General features: G+C 36.7%; 1 protein-coding gene across 2 annotated transcripts in view; it reads left to right on the top strand.

Annotated features, from left to right (window-relative positions):
• tmeff2a (transmembrane protein with EGF-like and two follistatin-like domains 2a) overlaps positions 1 to 21,374 on the top strand; it is a 75,379-nt gene that overhangs the window by 39,905 nt on the left and 14,100 nt on the right. For both annotated transcript variants that reach the window (XM_016238759.1, XM_016238758.1), the window contains exon 4: positions 8,179 to 8,205. In XM_016238759.1, coding sequence (XP_016094245.1) covers positions 8,179 to 8,205 — 27 coding nt within the window. The remainder of the gene's footprint in view (positions 1 to 8,178; positions 8,206 to 21,374) is intronic.

Here is a 21,374-nt window from a genome sequence, read left to right as displayed (position 1 = left end):
GATGGCGTCCATTATCCAGTGGGCCCATCCTCTGCTTAGAGACGGCATTCCCCTTCTGCCGGCCTCTGTGACAGACAAGAGAGGGATGTAAACTGCTCTTAGAGAGAGGAGCTTCCCCTGAGCCCACAGAAGGATCTGGCGCGCCAGCTTGTACAAGGGGCGCGAATGCAGACGCCCCTGCCGATTAATGTAGGAGACCACCGATGTGTTGTCTGTGCGGACAAGCACATGATGCCCCCTTAGGTCTGGAAGGAAGTGTGTCAGAGCTCGAAACACGGCCAGCATCTCCAGGCAGTTAATGTGATCTAGGCTGCGATCCCCATGACAACAGTCTGCGCTGTGCCTCGGCAACAGTGGGACCGCTGCCAGCGGGATCGCGAGCCTGGCCGCTCTCATCAAACACGGCCAGGCGAGAGCGAGCGTGCTTAGCGAGAGCAGCTCGCAGTCATGACAATCAGCCCCCTCGAGAGCTGACCGTGCATGCGCCGCTCCCAAACAAACGACACACAAATCGTGTGTATCCCCCACCGCCAGATATCGTGGGCAGGGAGGAACACAGCGTCTGTAATGCCGTTCGCTTGCCTTCATAGACTTTTTCATGATATTGTTTTATAAATGCTTGTGCTGACAGACAACAGTAAATAGACAGACACATACACAGAGCGCTACTGAAGAGCAGAACCTGGTTTGCGCTCTGCCGGATGAGCTTTTATACTTTCTGGTGCTTGCGTCACCCCGCTCGTGACGTCTCGTTACTCCATTGGGATGATTTGACACGTGCTTCAGAACGCGGTCACGCAGGGGCGTTCCCAAAGCGAATCTCGATGCAGCTCAAGTTCCTGAAGGGGAACTGACTGTGTTTAACTGGATTCTCGCCAAGACGGGAATTTTGACATCATTTTTTATGTATTTGAACATTTTAGCGCAGTTAGCTATGGAGCCAGAATGATCTCAATAATAATTCACGCAAAAGACGCGATGCACACATGCGTAAACCAATTCACATGCATAAGAAATAATTCACGAAAAAAATATATATTCACAAAAACCAATTCACATGCACAAAATAAGAATATATATTCAGAAAACACGTTTCACAAATGCAAAACACAATTCACAGATGTACAACTGTGTACAAAATTTTTGAATGCTAAAAATTCACGAGTTTATCATAGGCTGTGAATGTGAATCGCCTTGGATTTGTGTGTGAATTTTGAGACCTTCCTGGCAGCAAACTCCTCCCACGCGGAACACTCGTACTTTTTAGCCAATCAGATTTGAGCCTGTCTGTCGACCAGTCATAACCCACTGTGGGCGTATGAATCGCGTGCCCTGGGCGTGCCTACCTGGATGCTGACGTCATCAGAGTGAGACCACCGTTCAAGTTATGATTTAGCAGAGGTAAGTGCAGTTGATCGTTTTATTTCAGTTAACTAGTCAAGTAAAGGTTTATCGTTTTATTTTTGCATGTTTACTTAAAACTTGGAAGTTAAATCGGTCGTTTAGACACTTAAAAATGTGAATAATGCTATGAATACAGATAATGTTCCCAAAAATGTCTTGTGATAGCCACAATGTCTGGCCAAAATGAAGAAAGGAATTATACTCATTGCCCTGTTTTTGTTCAGCAACGCTGGGTGGCCAATGTCCAGCCTAGCTCCCACTTAGCGCTGACCCTGCCCTCATAACCATAGCTTTATAATGATGAATAGACCTCACGAGAACTCAGTGTATGAACAACGGGATATTTGTACTTACCCTTTGTGCAACATGATGCAGTGTTCAATTAATACACACTAATTGTTTTCCTTGATTTTTCAGGATTTAAACAGTTTGGCACAACATCTGGATGACAGTTACAGATGTCTTCATTCACATTAATCTTTATCTCTCATGTACATCACCTTTATTTATTAATTTCTTAATGTAATCAACATTCATTTACTTTTCATATTATATTACTGTGATTAACCATTGTTAATGTTATTATTATGTTGTGTTGTGTTGTGTATTGTAATCTCAAAGATTTTTACATCACAAGACGATTTTTGTAAGCAGTAGTTGTATTTGCTCGGTAACAGTTGTGGAATTTATGCTGGTCAGACAAAGACTGATCATAAAGAAGAAAGCAACAAAGATTATTCAGTTATTTTATCATTTTATCGCATGCTTTCTGCTCTTTCTGTATCTGCATCTCTCGTAAAAATATAAGGGTTAACATGCCAAGGTGTTAACTGCTTTGAATATCAGACCAAACCCTGGCACGTCCTGACAGAGAGAGATAGTGAAAGACTGGATCTTAAACATTTGATTAATTGACTTCACATGATGTATTACACTGATACAATTATCATTCAGCCATACAATTGACTTTAAAAGAATGCTAAAGACTGTAAATGAGACACTATACCAGCCATTCAATGTAACTGAGGTTTAAATACTGGTGAACTTCTAGCACAGCGTCAAACTGGTATCAAGCCAATCTCAGACCTATGCGAGAGACATATATTCAACTGTGCTACATTGGTTCTCCATAATTGTCAATTCATATGTCATGTTACAGGCACATTGCAATTAATCATGGTCAGGTCATTTCATGGACATTTTATTCCCGAAGTTTAATAAATTAATAAATCTTATACAGCAACTGTAACAACTGACTTGTTTTGAATGTTTTAATTCTGACATAAAACCAGAACAATAACAAGAACATTTAACAATGCATAAAGCTTTACACCTTGAACATGTACAAAGTTATGGGGTCCTGTTATAAAAAATAAAAAAAAATGTAGTAATAATGCATGACTTTAAAAGCTGTTGAAACTGTCAAAAAGAATGGGTTGCAACATTACTGTTTTGAAAGAGTTACAGTTCCAAATGAAACTTCTAGATTCACATCACCTCATAACTTGTGGCAGGGGATGAAGTAGGAATAGTAGGGTCACGGGTTGTCTCAGCAGCTACTTATACATCATCAGCCTCACAATTCTGAAATAAATAGTATCTGCAGCATAAACAAACTTAAATCAAATGTACACGGTCTCCAATGTGTGCATGTTATCACATTGTCATCACTTGAATGTTGAATAAAGCTGAATATTCAACAGCAATTACTCTGGTCTTTGCTGTCACATGATGCAAGAGAAACATTTATTATTATTCATGTTGAATACATTTGTGCTGCTTAATAATTTTGTGGAAACAGTTATCTTTTTTAGGATTTTTTGATGAATAGAAAGTTAAAAAGAAAAGCATTTCTAATCTTTTCTGTTACTATAAATGTCTTTACTGTCACTTTTGATCAGTCGAATGCATTCTTGCTAAATAAAAGTGTTCATTTATTTAAAAAAAAAAATCTTACTGACCCCCAAACTTTTGTATTATATGTAGTGTGTATATATACAACAGCCCCACTAATCTTGACTTTATAGCATGGTTGAACAACTACAAAACTATAAAGAAATGTCAATAGAGTTTTTCACCATATTATAGTAGAGAAATTGTAGTAGAACCCATAATTCAAACCTGAAGCCCATCAGACATTCTCAACAGATGCATTACATTCCTTACCAATTTGATTTTGACTATGTTCAATTCAGATTTAATAGTTCATTTTACCCACATCATTATGCCAAGGATTAAATTATGTGGTTGAACAAAAAATGACATTTACCTGAAACCCTGCTGAATGCTTAAAGCTCTGTCTAAAAGAGCTTTAAGTAAGACCAAAAGAATATATCCACAGCCCGATGAGATTTTCACACTTTCAGCCCTGAGGACGTTGTGGAAAGAGACAGAGAAATGGACTGCCTCACAGTTTGATGCTTTGTACCAGCTCATCTAACTCTTTGACACTCATTTCCTCTCCACTAATTCCCAGGCAAATGATCCAGCAGCTGACAGATGACCTACAGAGATACGTGAAGTGTATCACACTCTGCTATTTTCTTTATTTCACCAAGGCTGGTTGCAGCTCAGCTCCTCTGTCTTTATTCATACATCAGTATCATAACTGAAAGTGAGCACCTTCATGCACCAGGAAATATAACATTGATTGTAATAACCAGAGAAGTATTAAAGGCGTCATATCACATCATATAACATTTTTATAGTTTGGTATAGTTTTTATAGTTTATATTTTAGGTTTTTTTATAGATTTCCCACTGGCTCTTTTTCATAGATATTTCACAGCCTTCATCTTGCTTTTGGAATTAAATGCTCCTGTGCCTTTAAGAAACACCTTTGCCATATAAACATATGTGACCAAGTTTACACTATGAAAACTGATGCTTACAAGTAAGCCTGCAATTTCTTATCCATTACAGTATAATGCGGAGTTGTATGCAACAAACAGTGAAAAGTTTGAGGTCAGAAAGATTTTTAATGTTTTGGAAAGAAGTCTCTAATGCTTACCAAGGCTGCATTTGTATGACCAAACAGTAAAAATAAATAATATTGTGAAATATTATTTCAATTTACTATAACTCAATTCTATTTTAATATATTTTAAAACATAATTTATTGCTCTGATGTTTAAAAATATTTTTGTAAGATTGTAAATGTATATACTGTCTTTACTAAATTCTTTTGGACAGTTTTATTTATTTATTTATTTATTTTGCACAAGGTTTCAGATTTGTGCCTGTGGTTGTTGCTCTCCATGGTGCTGAATCCCATTCTGCATGTAAAATTATGCTAAATGGATTCCCAAGTGCCATTGCTCTTGTCAATAACAATCCTTCACTTCTAGTCTACAGTCAGTATTAAAAGTTATGGTACTGTTTAAAGTCCATGAGTTACTGGCATAGTCACTAAATTCAGCTGTAATCTCATTCACCAACAGTCATTTCCAATACTGTTTGGTGAAATCATGTTATTCCCTTGTCCCAATAAATAATTTCACCATCCTTTACTGCTTCAAACCTCTGCTCTACCACACTTGGCTACTGAAATTTGATTGTAGCTTAGTTTCTTGCTGTGCTTCGTTGAAACTTTCAGAATGGTCTTATGTGCCAAATATTAAGAAGTATGGCAGAGGTGAGTATATGCTTCTCTCTTTTTTCTGGCATTGATAAGTGGGCTATTTACCTCACAAACGGTGACAAGTTCACCACTGTGCTGCTGTAAGATCAGTGTGAATAATGCGCTGATTAAGGAGACGGGCCATGTGCTTATATTGAGTTTTCAGTGTGGCGCAGGGTAAACCTCTGCTCTACCACACTTGGCTACTGAAATTTGATTGTAGCTTAGTTTCTTGCTGTGCTTCATTGAAACTTTCAGAATGGTCTTATGTGCCAAATATTAAGAAGTATGGCAGAGGTGAGTATATGCTTCTCTCTTTTTTCTGGCATTGATAAGTGGGCTATTTACCTCACAAACGGTGACAAGTTCACCACTGTGCTGCTGTAAGATCAGTGTGAATAATGCGCTGATTAAGGAGACGGGCCATGTGCTTATATTGAGTTTTCAGTGTGGCGCAGGGCAGCTAGCCATTAGCTTAGTGGTGCGTAACTGTAGAGAGGAGAAGGCAGTTCATTTTCGACATTGGAAATCGAGGTTAAGATAGCCTTTCTCCGTAATCGCACTCCATGTAGTGCTAAAGTAGCTTTCTCCATGCAGGGTGCATGCATCATATTCCAAGAAATGACTATTACATTCACAAAACTCTCACATAAACAGCTCAACAGGCCTGTTTTATCATTAAGTACTGATATGTTACCTGACGCACACATGTCGTTCAAGCACGCTGTTCTGGATATAGTTAATTGTGTGTTGTACAGCGGCCGTGGCATGTTAAATCACAGCTGCGTTTGTCTCTGCTGACAGAGACCATCTGCCTCTGAGCCTCCAGCTCAAGATCACTCAACCCATTGCATCGTGGGAGCCCAGATAAAAAAAGTGCAAAGTCACCTGATAACACATTCTTCCTGATAAATGACAACGGCAGAGGAGATGCGAAACCCGCTGATACCTCTGAATGAGGAACATAGGTCTCTTACACTTAATAAGACTGCTGCCATTGTTGCGTGCCAGCAAACTCAGCAGAGTCCAGTCTCACAGGAAGAAGTGTGCCGAGAAACAGACTGTTCGTCTCGCTTTACTCTTCCAGCCACACTGTGAAATAGACTTTTTGATGTAGGGAACTTCATGAATTTTTGAGGCAGTGGAAGGTTTTCCACTTTTTTGACCCAGTGCTTCAGGACAGGTTAATTGGTTCTGTTAAGTTTTTGCCTTTTAAGGTCTTCAGTTTTTATAAGGAATGATGAATTGAATACAAGGATGGATCGTTAGTGAATACAAGGACGGATAGTTATTGAATGTAGACTATTTATCTGTTTAACCCTATAAAGTTGTATATATAATTTTTTTAATGTAGCTTACTGATGACTCTACTGTACATTATTGACATCATCAATACCTGAAAAAACTTTTGTACTTCTATATTTTTTATGTATAATTTCCAAAATGTTGGCCTCTGTAGCACAATGCACAGATACCTGTTTGCTGAGAACTTGTTGAATTTTGATAAAGCAATGGCAAGATCAATAATAATATGATGATTAAAGCAAGGTAATGCTACATTTATTGACGAAATTAACAACCAATTTTTCAATTTATGATACAGCAGGTATTTTAGAAATAATTATTTCTATCATATTTGTGATGTAATTTTATGACGCCGAGCACAAATAAACATCATCATTAAATCATTACATTTAAATGAATTAAAATCTAAATATTATTGTACTAGGATATATTTAGTGAGAATTTATATATATTTGGGGGGGGTTTTTATGCAGCCTGTTCTGTCATTGAATTTTTATAGTGAAAATTAATTCAGTTCCAATAATGTTCTTTCTACCAGATTATTGCTCATAATAATAAATGTACACATTTTGTTGTCTGGCTGTTATTTATGTCAGGCTTTACATAGTTTACTCACTTTATACATACTGTATATGCAGGTGAAAGCATATCAAATAAACAGGTAGAAAGTATTTTGACAGGTTTAGACATATTCTTTGCATTAAAGCCATAGCTGAGCTTTTCATGTCCAGATGGCCAGAGAGCATCGCTCAGATGGTCAAAGACAGATTGTGTGCGGCATGTCTCTGAATTAAGAATGCAACTGTCAGGCAATTAGAAAAACTGACAGTAAATAAACCAGTCTGAACTTCTGTGTGTATGTGTGTGTGTGTGTGTGTGTGTTTGCATGTGTGCGTGCGTGCGTGTTTGTTTTTTTACCACTGGACACATGTTTTTAGCTTCTTGCGATGAAAATTGATTTAAACTGTACAGATGAATTTAGGAATCTTAAAATCTTTAATAAATTCTTGCTTTGCATGCAATTGCTTTGTATCTAACCCATAGACCCACACATGTAAATTACAGTGTGTTTTTGTTTGAAGATGCATATGCATAGTTATATCTTGCTATCCTTTCCTCATTTTCACTTGAGTGTCTTTTTATACCATCATATCCAGTGCATCATTTACATTATGATGCTTGGCTATACTTGATTTTAGAGTCATGTTTAAACAAATATTGTGACAGTAAAACCATGAAGCCCTGGACTTTTCTGTTGTTATGAGCAAAGGGTGTGCAGAAGGGTTATAGTTTCTATGGTTTAAGTTGAAACACCGATTCTAAATCAGACTGCGATGAATCAGAGTATGTGTGCATTTATAATATCTCCCTCTTGCATCATTCGTGCAGCCCACTTCTGCCTACATGAGCCAAATGGGTCACGTATTCACCTTTGATCCTCCCACAGTTCAAGTACATAAGACCACATTTGTACTGCATACTGGGAAAGTGTGCACAGACTCCAGAGACCCAGATGAGCAATAATGTACATGGTTTATCCATCCATTTTCCAAATCGCTTGTCCTATAGGGTCATAAGGTTGCTGGAGCCCATTCCAGCATCTCTAGACATAGACAGGAAAACACGTTGGATGTATGGCCAGTTAATCACATGTACATTCTTAAAAAATATATATATATTTTTTTTTTTATTATGGGTCTGGGAAGTTGACAAATAAATGACATGGACATGAACTTTAGATGCGGTAAAACCTGTGTGAATTGTTTGACCCGTATTGGATTGACAAAAATTACAGAAATTAAGACTTCGAAGAAGACATTGATGTAATGTTCTGCTTTTTGTGTTTTACAGATGCTGGTTCAGGATCAGGAGATGAAGGTAAGGCAGACCAGCTCAAAATATTCCAATTTTGACACCTGAATTTGTGTGCATACTTCTCATTAAATCACTCTGCACTTGTTTACACTTCCCCACAGATGATGCTCATAAACACACACTCACTTCCTCTCAGCCTGTCAGCAGTCATCTGCTCTCCTCCACAAGCCGCCCACTGAAACTGAGATTCAATTACACCCACTCCCGTATTGTTCAGAGAAACAGAATTATTACACTCTTCCCCCCAAAGTGCAATGTCTGACTGACAGTAGAACAGTCTGCGGCTCGAGCCGTATATTTGTATCACTTAAAATGTGTCACTCTTCTTTGATTTTAATCTCTCGCTCTTCCAGTCAACCCTTTTATTCTTCTCTCTCAACCAAACAGGCCACATCCGCTAATTGAGTACTGTAACATCCCCCTGCATGCTGCTTATTGTGGTCTTGTTTTGCTAGCCATTTCCTGTTTACTAGATGTGGTTTGTGCTTTTTGCAAAAAGCAGCAGCTTGGTTGGTATGTGTCATTTGGACGGGGCTATTTTTCCCTGAGGAGGTTTGGGAAATTGATATTTCGCAGTACTTTGTGAATTTAATCCTCTGGAGTTTACGGAGAAATGGAATCCCATCCGGATAAGAATGTCGGCAATTGGGGTATATTATTTTTTCACAAATATATTATTTTCTTTACCATAGAGTAAATACCTTCTAACTAAAGTTACATTTCTTGTCATGCTGCCTTTTGGTTTGACTTAAGGATAATATTAATGTGGTATTATAAAATATTTTTACAATTTAATAATGTATCAGTTTCTTTAAAAAAACACTACTGACACCGAACTTTTGTTTTTTAAATGTAAGTCAGATTAACACAGATTTCATGTGTTAATAATTGTAATAATTGTACCTTAAAATCACAAACATTATTTAGAACAAGAATTTTTTAAAAATGAAAAATAGTAGTAGTATGTATGTTTGAGGCTGTAAGTTAACTGTAAAACTGTAAAAAGTACTATACATACAAATTTGAATCATAAATGTTTCTCTTCAGGTTGTATACAACACTCTAATAGTGGGTAGAAACTATGTTATAATATTGTCCAGCTATATACAATAATACTCTAATAGCTTACTTTAGCTTCAGTTTAGTAACAATATAAAAGCTAATTACTTTGCAAACAACATGTTGTCTTTATAATGTTGCACTTAACATTTTCTTACAAAATATAAACTGGTGTTTACAGCTGCCATTATATTTGCCTTTATATATACAGGAGTAGTTTTCTAAACCAGGGCTTTTCAAAAGTTTTAACTACTCCTGCCGAATAGTGCTTATGAAGGACTTAATTGATCGTGAACTTCTCATTTAACAAGTATGCCAATTAAGAATACCTAGATGTTTTGATAGGAAGATGGTTTTGTGTTAGTAGATGAAAGCAAATGGCTCTCTGCAGACCAGAACAATAGAGACAGAGAGAGTGGAGAAGACAAGATGATGAGGGGAGAGGAGAAAATATGTATAGAGAGACAAAAGAAGAGTGATAAGAGACTGGAGAACGTGCACATCGATAAAATGAGTGGAGAAAGGAAAGGAGAGGGAGAGGGAAAGAGAAATGGAAGGCAGATAAAGAGAAAGATAAGTAAAGAGGAGGAAGAGAAAGATGAGGGAGATAAAGGCTGGGTGAGGGAAGAGAGAAATGATTGCGGTTTATAGATGGAACAGAAAGAGAGTGAGAAAGAGGTGCATTTAGGTAAGCACAGCACTATCGGTGTGATAAAAATCAAATGTATTTCAATGGCTGCAGATAAATCATATGGGTTGCCTACTGGGGATGCAGGCTGCTGGACACTTACGGCAAAGCACAGAGAGAAACCACCCTGAGGGCCATGTAACATCATCTGTATGAGAGGCTACATGCAGAATAACACGGTTTACACTTTAGACTAAAACAATATAGAGAAACCAGTGATTATTATGGTTGATGCTAAGAGATTAGGCTTTTTCTGATTATCAAATATTTCACAACAGATGACATTACTTCTAATGCTAATGAAGTTTAGTTACCAAGTTATCTTGTATAATGATTCCCATCAACAGTGCATAACATTGGATTTTAATGAGAGGGAAGAGAGAAATGATTGCGGTTTATAGATGGAACAGAAAGAGAGTGAGAAAGAGGTGCATTTAGGTAAGCACAGCACTATCGGTGTGATAAAAATCAAATGTACTTCAATGGCTGCAGATAAATCATATGGGTTGCCTACTGGGGATGCAGGCTGCTGGACACTTACGGCAAAGCACAGAGAGAAACCACCCTGAGGGCCATGTAACATCATCTGTATGAGAGGCTACATGCAGAATAACACGGTTTACACTTTAGACTAAAACAATATAGAGAAACCAGTGATTATTATGGTTGATGCTAAGAGATTAGGCTTTTTCTGATTATCAAATATTTCACAACAGATGACATTACTTCTAATGCTAATGAAGTTTAGTTACCAAGTTATCTTGTATAATGATTCCCATCAACAGTGCATAACATTGGATTTTAATGACTCCATTTAGTCCTATATGGATGTACCTTCAAACACACATCAAGCACTAATAAAATATGCATTATAGTATATTCAAAAATATTTGCATGCAAAAAAATGTCTATCATTGATACACAGAATGGTCATTAATAGACCTTAAAGGGATAGTTCACCCAAAAATGAAAATTCTGTCAAAATTCTGTCATTAATAACTAAATATGATTAATTACTAAAATTAAGATATTTTTGATAAAATCCGAGAGCTTTCTGGCCCTCCATAGACAGCAATGTAACTGAAAAATTGATTTGAATATAAATGAATATAAATCATGTTTACCTGCAGCACAGAGTCTTTCCCAACCTGCACATGCAATAAAGAGCTGCTTCGTCATTAACAAACAGTAGAAGACATTTGCAAGTTTTGTTTCCTACAATGAATTGTTGGTATATGTTTTCCTTACCCAGCATTCTTTGTTTTCCTTTTTACAAAATATCCTGTTATTATTGCAGTTTGATAAACCACACATGACTTTATCATATGTCAGTCCCGTTGACAAGGGATTTATCAGTAAAATTTTACAGGGGCATAGTGGTATTTCACTGGAGCTTGTGCCCCAGTAATTTTCACAACTCACAACTTTCAAAATTGTTTTATGGAGGTTTTTTTACTGAACAATCGGTATGTCATTAAACAACATTACAATCAATTGAACACACTATGCCTCACAGCCTTGTTTTCATTCCTGTCAAAAATTAAATATGGCACCACCATGACGTATGGAAAAAGATGCTGTTTGGAGTCAGCTGGTGTTCTTATGGTATAGGTAGCTGGACCAGCCCAACATTGACCCCTTGTTAACATTAAATGGTGTTTTTTGTTGTTGTTGTTGTTATTGTTGTTTAATTTAGTTTAATTGCAGTCCTAATGTTTAAAGACAGTCTTGGAAAAGTACTAGAGAAACCACCTGAGAATTGTCTCATTAGATCTAATTAAGTTAATTTACTTAGCGCTAGTTTTTTCCTTTTGGGTTCCATGAGAAAAATATATGGCATGAGGGTGAGTAGATGATGATGAAACTACCTTTTTATTTCTATATTTATTTAATTGTATTGTGTTTATTTATTTATTTATTGCTCTTTGCTTTTAATTCAAGAAGCAAATATCTTCGTTCCATCGCTGTGAAGCAAGAAACGCCCAATTTTATTCAATGATTAATAGCTGTATCACTTCAGCTGTCAAAACTGCAGCAGTACGGCTCCAGCAGCACTTCATTATTTCTAATTACTTCCAAATGTAATCCATTTACTGTGTATCCAGGGCTCTGCATCTAGAATCCATTATGTATTTAATTTTGGTAGATTTTCTATAATCAATACAGACAACACAGACACAGGAAGCAGTCTTTAAGGGAGTTGGCTTGTGTGCTTTGGGTTTTCGTTGTGTGTTTATTTGGTCTTTGCAACTGCGGTCGACCGCGTTTGATCTTTCACATAAAAATGGTTGTTAAGTCGTGCCTTAAACTGTTCTAAAATACTTCGCAGACCTCACGTTCCTGAGGTAACGACAGTCAGCTGCACAGCCGTCTGCGGGTGAGGACCTTCCTCAGTCACCGTGGTATCACCATGGTAACAAGCTTAGAGGAATGAGAAAGAGAATAATCTAATCTCCCGATTTCAGCTGCTGCGATAAAGATGGGCGCAGTGCCGTCTGGAATGGGAGGTGAAGACTAAGGAAAAGTGTCTGGCTGTGCTCAGAGTTTGTGTGCTTAACATTCAAGCTGAGTGTGAACATGTGCACTGTTTCTGTACTGCAGTCCTTACTGAGTCAGATGCACTATTTATCTGTATGTGTCACTGCGGCTGGAAAAGGCTTTTAAACCATCGCAACGGATATAATTCATAAGTTCATCTGATAAAAAGCCCTTTTGAAAAGCTCTCGGACTGGGAAAACCTGTCCATAACCTAGCTTCAATGTGAGGGTGGTGTTTTATCTTGGATTATTAAGTTTATATACTACTTCTAAGGCTGAAACCTATTTTGAGCCAACAATTAAAGGATGGCATATTGTTTATCTGTTAAATTAATATTAACATATGAATTACTTCTGTTGTTGAAAGATGTTTTTGGCTTATAATCTATTAAAACATGAAAGCTATACAATAAATTGACTAACAAAGCGTAAAGAGGAAAAGGGAATCAGACTTTCAAAATTTTGACATCCAAATTTTAGCTATATGTTTAACGCATTACTTATGTGCACTTCTGCAGACAGGTTGTGGAGAATGTTTGTAACCCATTCTCAATGGGAAAGTGCCCAAGCAACATTGCTCAAAAAAAGTTGCCCGGTGTATCATCAGTGTTAGTGCTACATTTATATTTTTGAATAGTTTCAAATAATTTTTGCTGCTTAACTTTATTTTTGTTTTTTTAAATGCTAATTCAATGCCAAATTTTTTAATCTTAACAACCTAATTTTATTTCTGGAAATCCACTTGAGTTTACCTCATGCCTTCTTTGGCTACATGAATCATTTTTGCTATTAATTGAATCTGTGCAGGGCAGTTATAATTCCCTGCATGCTTTGCTTGGAACTTGATTTTAAGGGGCAAAAGTAAAGACTTTAATGTCCAGTTACAATTTTATTTATAAGTCAAGTCAAGTCAAGTCACCTTTATTTATATAGCGCTTTTAACAATACAGATTGTGACAAAGCAACTGAACAGCATTAATTAGGAAAATAGTGTCAATAATGCAAAATGACAATAGTAAACACTCATTTTTCAGCTAAAGACAGTTCATCATTGAATTCAGTGATGTCAACATCCAGCTCAGTACAGTTTAAATAATATCTTTGCAATCATGTCAACGATAACGCTGGAAATGAAGTGTCCCCAACTAAGCAAGCCAGAGGCGACAGCGGCAAGGAACCAAAACTCCATCAGTGACAGAATGGAGAAAAAACCTTGGGAGAAACCAGACTCAGTCGGGGGGCCAGTTCTCCTCTGACCAGACGAACCAGCAGTACAGAAAAATCAATATAAGACGTGATAAAACAGACGATGAATAATATTAACAGCAATTATTATATGATGCAATCAACCTTATAGCAAAATGTGGTAGTTCTGTATGTTGTTTCAGGGTTGGCATCATCTGAGGTCCTCTGAGGGGTTGCATCTTCTCTTCTCAGGTGTTCTGGATCCAGACTGAAGCTTGTGTAAATCCTAGTTACATCCCGTGGCAAAAGACAGAGAAACAAATACAAACATAATTAGCGTAGCTGCTGTTCCAACCAAGCAAAAATGATTTGTTTAACCCAAACTAACGAATAATAATGTGCATTTGATTAGATATAACTGCAGTAAAAGATTATGACTGCAGTAAAAGATTATGAGATGCATTATTTGAATGCTTGGCCAAAGAGATGTGTTTTTAATCTAGATTTAAACAGAGAGAGTGTGTCTGAACCCCGAACGGTATATATAATTATAATATATAATATTATAACCGTTTCTAATAAAGATGGGGTCCTGAATGTTTCTTTAATCTACTATTTAACATGATCAAATGCTCTTTCTAGTTGGTAAATGGTTAGTTGGTAGAACCTAGTAATGCGACACAAAAGAAAATGGATCATGCTGTGGGCAGACATAAAGTCATGTTGGGACTGCTAATATGGTCACTAAAAATAATTTTATTCCATTATGTTGAATGAACAAATTATGTTTTCTGACAAAGAATTATTGAACTAAATAAAGAAGGAAAAAATCTGTTGATGTAACCTAATTGATTTGTGTGGAAGGCTATGCATGATTAAATCAAGTAAATTCAAACCACTTTTTTCTGTATCCTTATTCTCCACAGCTGAGAGAAAAGCAGAATAAAAAAAGGATTTAGTGCTTCCTTAGTGTATGAAAATTGAAAATAACATTGAAAATGTAAATGACTTTTGTTCTTATCACAAACAAGACATAGATTCGCCCTTGTTGTCTTTGTAGCAAACCATTTCAGAGACTAAGCTATTTCCAGCCCCAACAAGAGGGAAAATGCAATCATTTTATGGCAGCATCTACTCATTCGCGATTCGTTCCGAGCTCTGACAAATACCTCCGGAGTTATTAATATAGTCAGGGTCTTTGCAGATGAAATGTAAATCTCAGGCAAACATGGAAGGTGCTGAATCAAATGAGACAAAGGTGTACTGGGGGCTACATGAACCTTCTGTCGCTCAGAAATAAATGTGCTGTTTTAATGTGGGTCATCCTTGGGGCAGAAGGGGATTTCTATTAAAATGTATTTTGGGAAATACAATATAATGATACGGACAGGCTGGGGAGAATGGCAGAGAGGATGGCAGAGTGGCAGAGAGGATGAACAGGAATCACACTAGACACAAAAAGATGAGCCGTTCACGGTAATGGTGGGATTATACGGAGATTAGTGCACTAGACGGGTCAGGAGACATTGTGATTGATGAGCCGTGGCAGGAAGTGGCAAAATGGCCTCAAGGTCACAAGAGAAAGTGACAGAAAAGAGCAGAGTTAATTTTGGCTTATATCCATACAGTAGAGCCGAACAGAAGTCACACACAAAGAGATGTTTGAATTTCTTCTGCCAATAGACAGAATGAATTATACCAACATAGCATATGGAGATTTACAGTCAAGGAGATGAGAAAGAAAACGTAACGTATGGAGAGAACGATAATACAGAGACATAAGGGAACACTAGAGGCATTTATACAGTAACTTGGGAAAATAGACTAGTTTTTTCAGCGGCTGCATCTTTGAGGAGTTTAATCCCTTTCCGGTCGTGAATCTAACGAGGACACTATTTTCTGACAATAGTGAGCTTCATTTCTTGAGTGCCACTAAAAACGAACCAACTGCAATCTGTTCTGGTTAAAATCAGTAAAGCATCAACCCTCAGCGGTGCAGAAATACCCTTCATAACAGCAGTCTGCAGTTCCCAAATTACTGTAACTAGCTAAGCCTGAACTCCTTGGAGACAAACCTCAGTGTTTGAAATGTAAACATCTAAGGGCTTGGTTGTTTATAGAGCTTTCAATTCTTAAAGGCTCATTTATCCTGGGATGCATCTGCAAAATCCGCTGAGGTTGTTGGTTTGTTTGACTGTCTTTGAATAGAACGTGTAAAGGAGCAAAGAGGAGCTCCGCTGGGCTTGAGTCTAGAGTTTGTGCTGGAGCTGGAGGTGTTTTGGAATGGAAAAGATGTTCACATTTCTTTGTTGATGCACATGACATGGTAGGGCTTATTTTTGGCTAGAAGCATAAGTGTTGAGTACATGTTAGCATTTGTTTTCCAGTTTCTTAAGACGTTTGCAGCTGTTTAGGAGACTACTAGTGATTTTCTGAATTAGATTTCTGACTTGTTTAAAATTTTGGTATTTTTGAGTTTCATGTGTTCTGATCACAAATGGTTAGCTGTAAATACAGGTGCCACTGGGGTCTAAAGTGATCAGATCACTCAAACTGCATTGTGTGTGAGAAATATGCAAGTACATTCACATTTATAGTGTAATGCTAATGCACCTGGATAGTGAAAGACTGCCTACTCACATCAATCAATCAGTATACTAAAACAAGTGTTAGACCTTGCTTATGTCATTTACACTTACATTTAGTCATTTAGCAGATGCTTTCATCCAAAGTAACTTACAAATAAGGACAATAGAAGCAATCAAAACTAACAAAAGAGCAACAATATGGAAGAAAACAAGTAGATAGAATAGAAAAAGACTAGAGAACGCTAGTGTTAGAGGGTCCATTTTAAATAAAAAGAAAACAAGTAGAATAGAAATAGAATAGGGAGTGCAAGTGTTAGAGGGTCACTTTTTTTAAAAGAAATAAAAAAGAAATAGAATAGAGAGTGCTAGTCTTAGAGAGTCAAGTGTAGATGGAACAGATGTGTTTTAGCCATTTCTTGAAAATGTCCTGCTTTAACGATCCCTTTAAAGAATTTTAGAGAAATGCATATACATATATTGTGCATGTACATGCACATGATACAGTATCTTTTTTAATAATTGCTTTTTAAGGATCTTTTTAGGTACGTTTTAGTTGGTTTCTTTTTTATCTTCTTCTAGCTTATCTTAAAAGAAGCTTCTTTTAGCTTACTTTTTTAGCTTTTTTTGCAAAGATATATTTTAAACAGTTCATTTATAAGGCTTCTCTTTATTTTATTTTTATGTTTTTCTTTTAAAATAGTTTAAGTACTTTTTAGTAAATTTATTTTTAAAATTTTTTATTTTAAGGCTCTTTTTGGTGAATGTATAGTTTTAAATCATTTCTTTGTAAGGATCTTTTTAGGTTCTTGTTAGTATCTTTTTTATATCATTTATTTTTCACAACTTTTATATATTTCTTTTACTGTTTATGTATACTGTATTTTAATTAGTGTCTTTTAAGACCATTTTTTACTTTTTAGCTTAGGTATATTTTTAAAATATAATTTTTAATGTATCTTTTTAAATTGTATTTAATGTACTCTACATTTTAGTAAAGGTACCTTCAAGTCGATTCACTCAATTCTAATGTGTAAAGGTTCTCCTCACTGACGTGAGATTGCTAAGTAGGAAAATCTCTTGTGAAAATGCTTTCATTTGCTTTTCGTTTGTGCATTGGCTGTTGGGTGTTACAAGGTCCCTGGTGGGCACATGTTGTTAAAGGCCAATATCTAAATTTGGTTTAGGTCTCTGAGCAATGAATCCATATTCCTTTGAGTTGAGAAATGACCTTTAACTTGAAAATGAAAAACAGAAAAACTAGTTGTTGTTCTACTGAGGTGGAAAATCTCACGTCGTCCTTACTAAATCATTCATCGTCAAATGAGTTCATAAGATCTGCTTCAGGGAAAATAACATTGCTCTTTTATAAATAGACAATCAGAACAAAGTGAATGAAACATAGCATTTTTATGTAAGAGAGCATATTAAACTAATTCTGTCATATTTTACGCAGTCCTCTCTGGAACAGCCTTTAGCAGCTAGCTCTTGTTTACCAGCAGCTTGCTTTGCTCTACCGATTTGGAACTTTTCTAAAGATCAGCGGGTAAAACTGGAGTGAAAGATTGGCACTGTGGTGCCAGTGGGATTAGCGGGGCTCGATGGCAAAGACTGGCACCCACAGTGCTGGAAAATTTCAGCTGCTCTGTGCCACCCCACGCTGTCTGGGAGTTTAGATGGAAAGACAAGGTGCCAGGATCTTGCTGTTCGGACAGTCACAATCCACTGCAGCAGGGGATGTTCTGTAGAAGAAAGGAGAATTTAATAGGGGGCTTAAAGAGTATTTGATATAAATCGTGTAATATTTTATGTAAATCTACATCAAATGTTTTATTCATATCATTAAAAAGAAAACAAAAATGTTGTAAGTGGACTTGAGCAAAATTAACTGCATGTTTGTTCAAATTCCAGATTTATCAATATCAGTTTTTATATCTATATCTATATCTTAAGTACAGAATTTAGGAATGCACTATGCATTTATTGGTACCATAATAGTTACTGCCTGACATATACTGTATTTTTTGTATATTGCAGTATTTTATGTAGATATTGAATATTTAACTTTTGCATGCTAATTTTCGTCTATTTTCTTACCTTTGTTTAGTGCTTAATTCAAGTTAATATTTAAAAACGCTAATAATTTAATAACACTGTTTAATGCACTATTAAAAATAAAGGTTCCAACAGGAGGTTTCTGCAGTGGACGAACCATTTTGGGTTCCCCAAAGAAACTTTTTTCTTAGTGTAATGACCATTTTAATAATCCAAAGAACCTTTTTATACTGTCAAAAATCCTTTGCTCAATGGAAAGATTCCATGAATGCTAAAGGTTCTTCGTGGAACCTTCAATGGAAATAAAGAACATTTATTTTTAAGACTAATATGTTGCAAATCTCTGCCTAAATTCACTAGCATTTAAGACAATTGATTTTAGAAATCTGAAGGGAGTATTTTTCCACAGCTAGGCATGTAAGAAATCCTTACAAAACGTTTTTTATTTTTAATCTGGGGCATTTTAGAGTCTAATATGAGATTGTGGTTTAGGGAAGGTCATTTGGTGGGTAAAGCACTAGTTGCTGTGGCCATTAATGCGAATGTTCATTTCAACCTCGATCCTGGTCAGATCCCCTCATCAAGGCCAGCTTCTTAGCTTGCAGAAAGTGACACTTTATTGACTGCCCATCGATCGCTTAGCTGCTGGAGATGTTTTTTTTTCTGTCTCTTTGTGTTTTTGTCTCTCTCGGTCTCTGTTTATGTCTCTCATCATTCATCTGTTTTCGAACGCTCTCCGTCATTGTCTTGTTTACATAGCCACAAACGCCATTTGATGTTTTCCTTACATTTCTCATCATCCTCAACTCTTCATCTCTTTTCCTTCCCCTGCACTCTTCTTCTATTATATATGTGAGAGTGGCTCCATCACGAGTGTTATTATGGGTGCCATCAGGGGCAGATCATAGTCAGAGCCGGAGATCAGCACACGTGTTAGTTTGTGTGTGAATGTAAGAGGCTCTGAACCTCGCAGCACTTCTCGTGGGAGAATAATGGAGAGCTTTAGAAACGGTACAGCTGTATCAAATGCTAGTGAAATGGTGCCTATGTATTGGGTGTACATCTAATGGACAGTATATGTGATTCTTTCTGAGTGGTATGTTAAATGTATGTGTGTTTATTTTACACGGTTGACCCACGGTTGCAGTGTAATGACCCAGAGTGAAACTGATTCGTAGATCGTCTACTGGGTCTTTTAGCTCTCAATGGAAGACTTTCAGCGAGCAGCGCTTAATCTGGTCAAAGCTGGAAAAAATTAAGTTTTAAGACCTAATTCCTTTCCTAATTCTTCTTCCCTAATCCATCGAAGAAGGGCAGCCCGTTTCAGGCCTCCTTTCCTGAATTTCACACATTGGCTCTTACTTCTCTTGCCAATTCAAACCCTCATCTGGCTTTCAAAGCGCTCTCCAAAAGCTGTCAAGCAGTGGAAGAAAAGGGCCTCGGGAGCACTCCACAAAATTAGACACCTTCGTTCTGCGCCACCGTCGTCAGCGGATTGCTGTAATTACATGCGCAAATGGGTCATTGGCAAGGTCTTCTATGCTGTCAGGTGTGGATTGAAGAGGCAAAGTGCCAAAGGGGTTTTACGACATGCATTTCCCAATGGCACTGGGACACTCAAACAGCCTTATTTGTGTGAAGTAGGCTTTAATGGACCCAGTGTGGTGAAGGCTTAGTTGATGACCACATTATTAGAGCATTGAGAGCCTTGTACCGTATTTATGGGACAAGTTTGCAGGTCATATGTCAAAATATACATCCTTACAAAATGTTTAGACATTTATTACATTTTTAAGGATTTTTAACATACATGTTAGAGTATTTAACTACAAAATCGTCCATCAAAAATATGAGTTGTCAAGTCCTCAGAAAGTAAAATATTAAGTTACCAACAATGGTATTAAAAAATATCCTTTTGGATTGAGCTCTAGTCGATTGCTAAAGCACATCCCTAATTTTGTGACACAAACACTTTGTGACAAACAGTGCACCATATAAAAAGCCATAAGCAATGTGTTGAAACAGAACACCCATAGCGTCATTCCATAAATTTAGAAATCATTGCCAGGAAAGAAAAAAAAGTCACATTACTACAATACAAAAGGAGGAACGAGGCAATTTTCATCACTCTGGAGATTCTCTTGAGAAAGTAAGATGATTTTGTGACTCATGCGTAAAACTTAAATGTTACATTCACCATGTACTGTAGAAGCGGCATCATTAGCTCGTGGAGATCAGTGGAAATCCAAAGATCCTCTTTCAGGCTATCATCTTTCCACTGTAAGCATTATGCTTCCTACATTCACTATTGATTCAAAGATGTAATGTGTCCTCTCCATCTGTGGAGATTCACTTGACCTTTGTGTCCCTTAAGAGCTCAGCGTGTTCTTGTGTGGTGGCATCTCTTCTGGGAGTTATGGATGCAGACTTTTCTTTCATTACATGTTGGGTTTTTTTATTGTATTCTAATACAACATTGCATTATAGTAACATTGTATCTTCAAAATGCAAAATAATATACATGATATAATTTGACCTTTTAGAGTCCAGGGAGAGCTTTCTCATTATTCTCTTTGTTTACGCAACTGTTTAACTGTGATGTTCAAAACCCCTTCCATTTCACAAATGGTGTGTGTGTGTGTGTGTGTGTGTTAATCTGAGCTGCTTTTCACTAGATGACCCTGGAGTTACAGTATCATCCATCCACCCATTCAGTCATTGTGTGCATTGCGATAAATACCACTCAAAAGAATCAAGTGGAATTCATTTCCATCTCATGCTTATATATGAAAGAAAACAATTTATTTTGTGCAAATGGGGTAAAAAATAATGTACTCTGTAGAACAATCATATTTATAAGCAAAGCTAAGTTAGATAATATCTGTTAGATAATAGGACTCTTGAGGTTTTCAAAGAATTTGTCTTTTTAATACTCAATTATGCACTAAAAATAAACATAAAATAAGAATTGATAATGGGGTTAGAAAGCATTTATTTGTCTGTTTATGGTTTTGTTCTTATGTTTTTTTGTTGATGTTTATGATTTGTTTACGGGTTGTTGTT

Source organism: Sinocyclocheilus grahami, unplaced genomic scaffold (assembly GCF_001515645.1).
Source record: "Sinocyclocheilus grahami isolate Dianchi unplaced genomic scaffold, SAMN03320097.WGS_v1.1 scaffold547.1, whole genome shotgun sequence".
NCBI lineage: Eukaryota > Metazoa > Chordata > Actinopteri > Cypriniformes > Cyprinidae > Sinocyclocheilus > Sinocyclocheilus grahami.
Note: the sequence above shows the minus strand (reverse complement) of the source record. Positions and strands in the feature narration are given on the sequence as shown.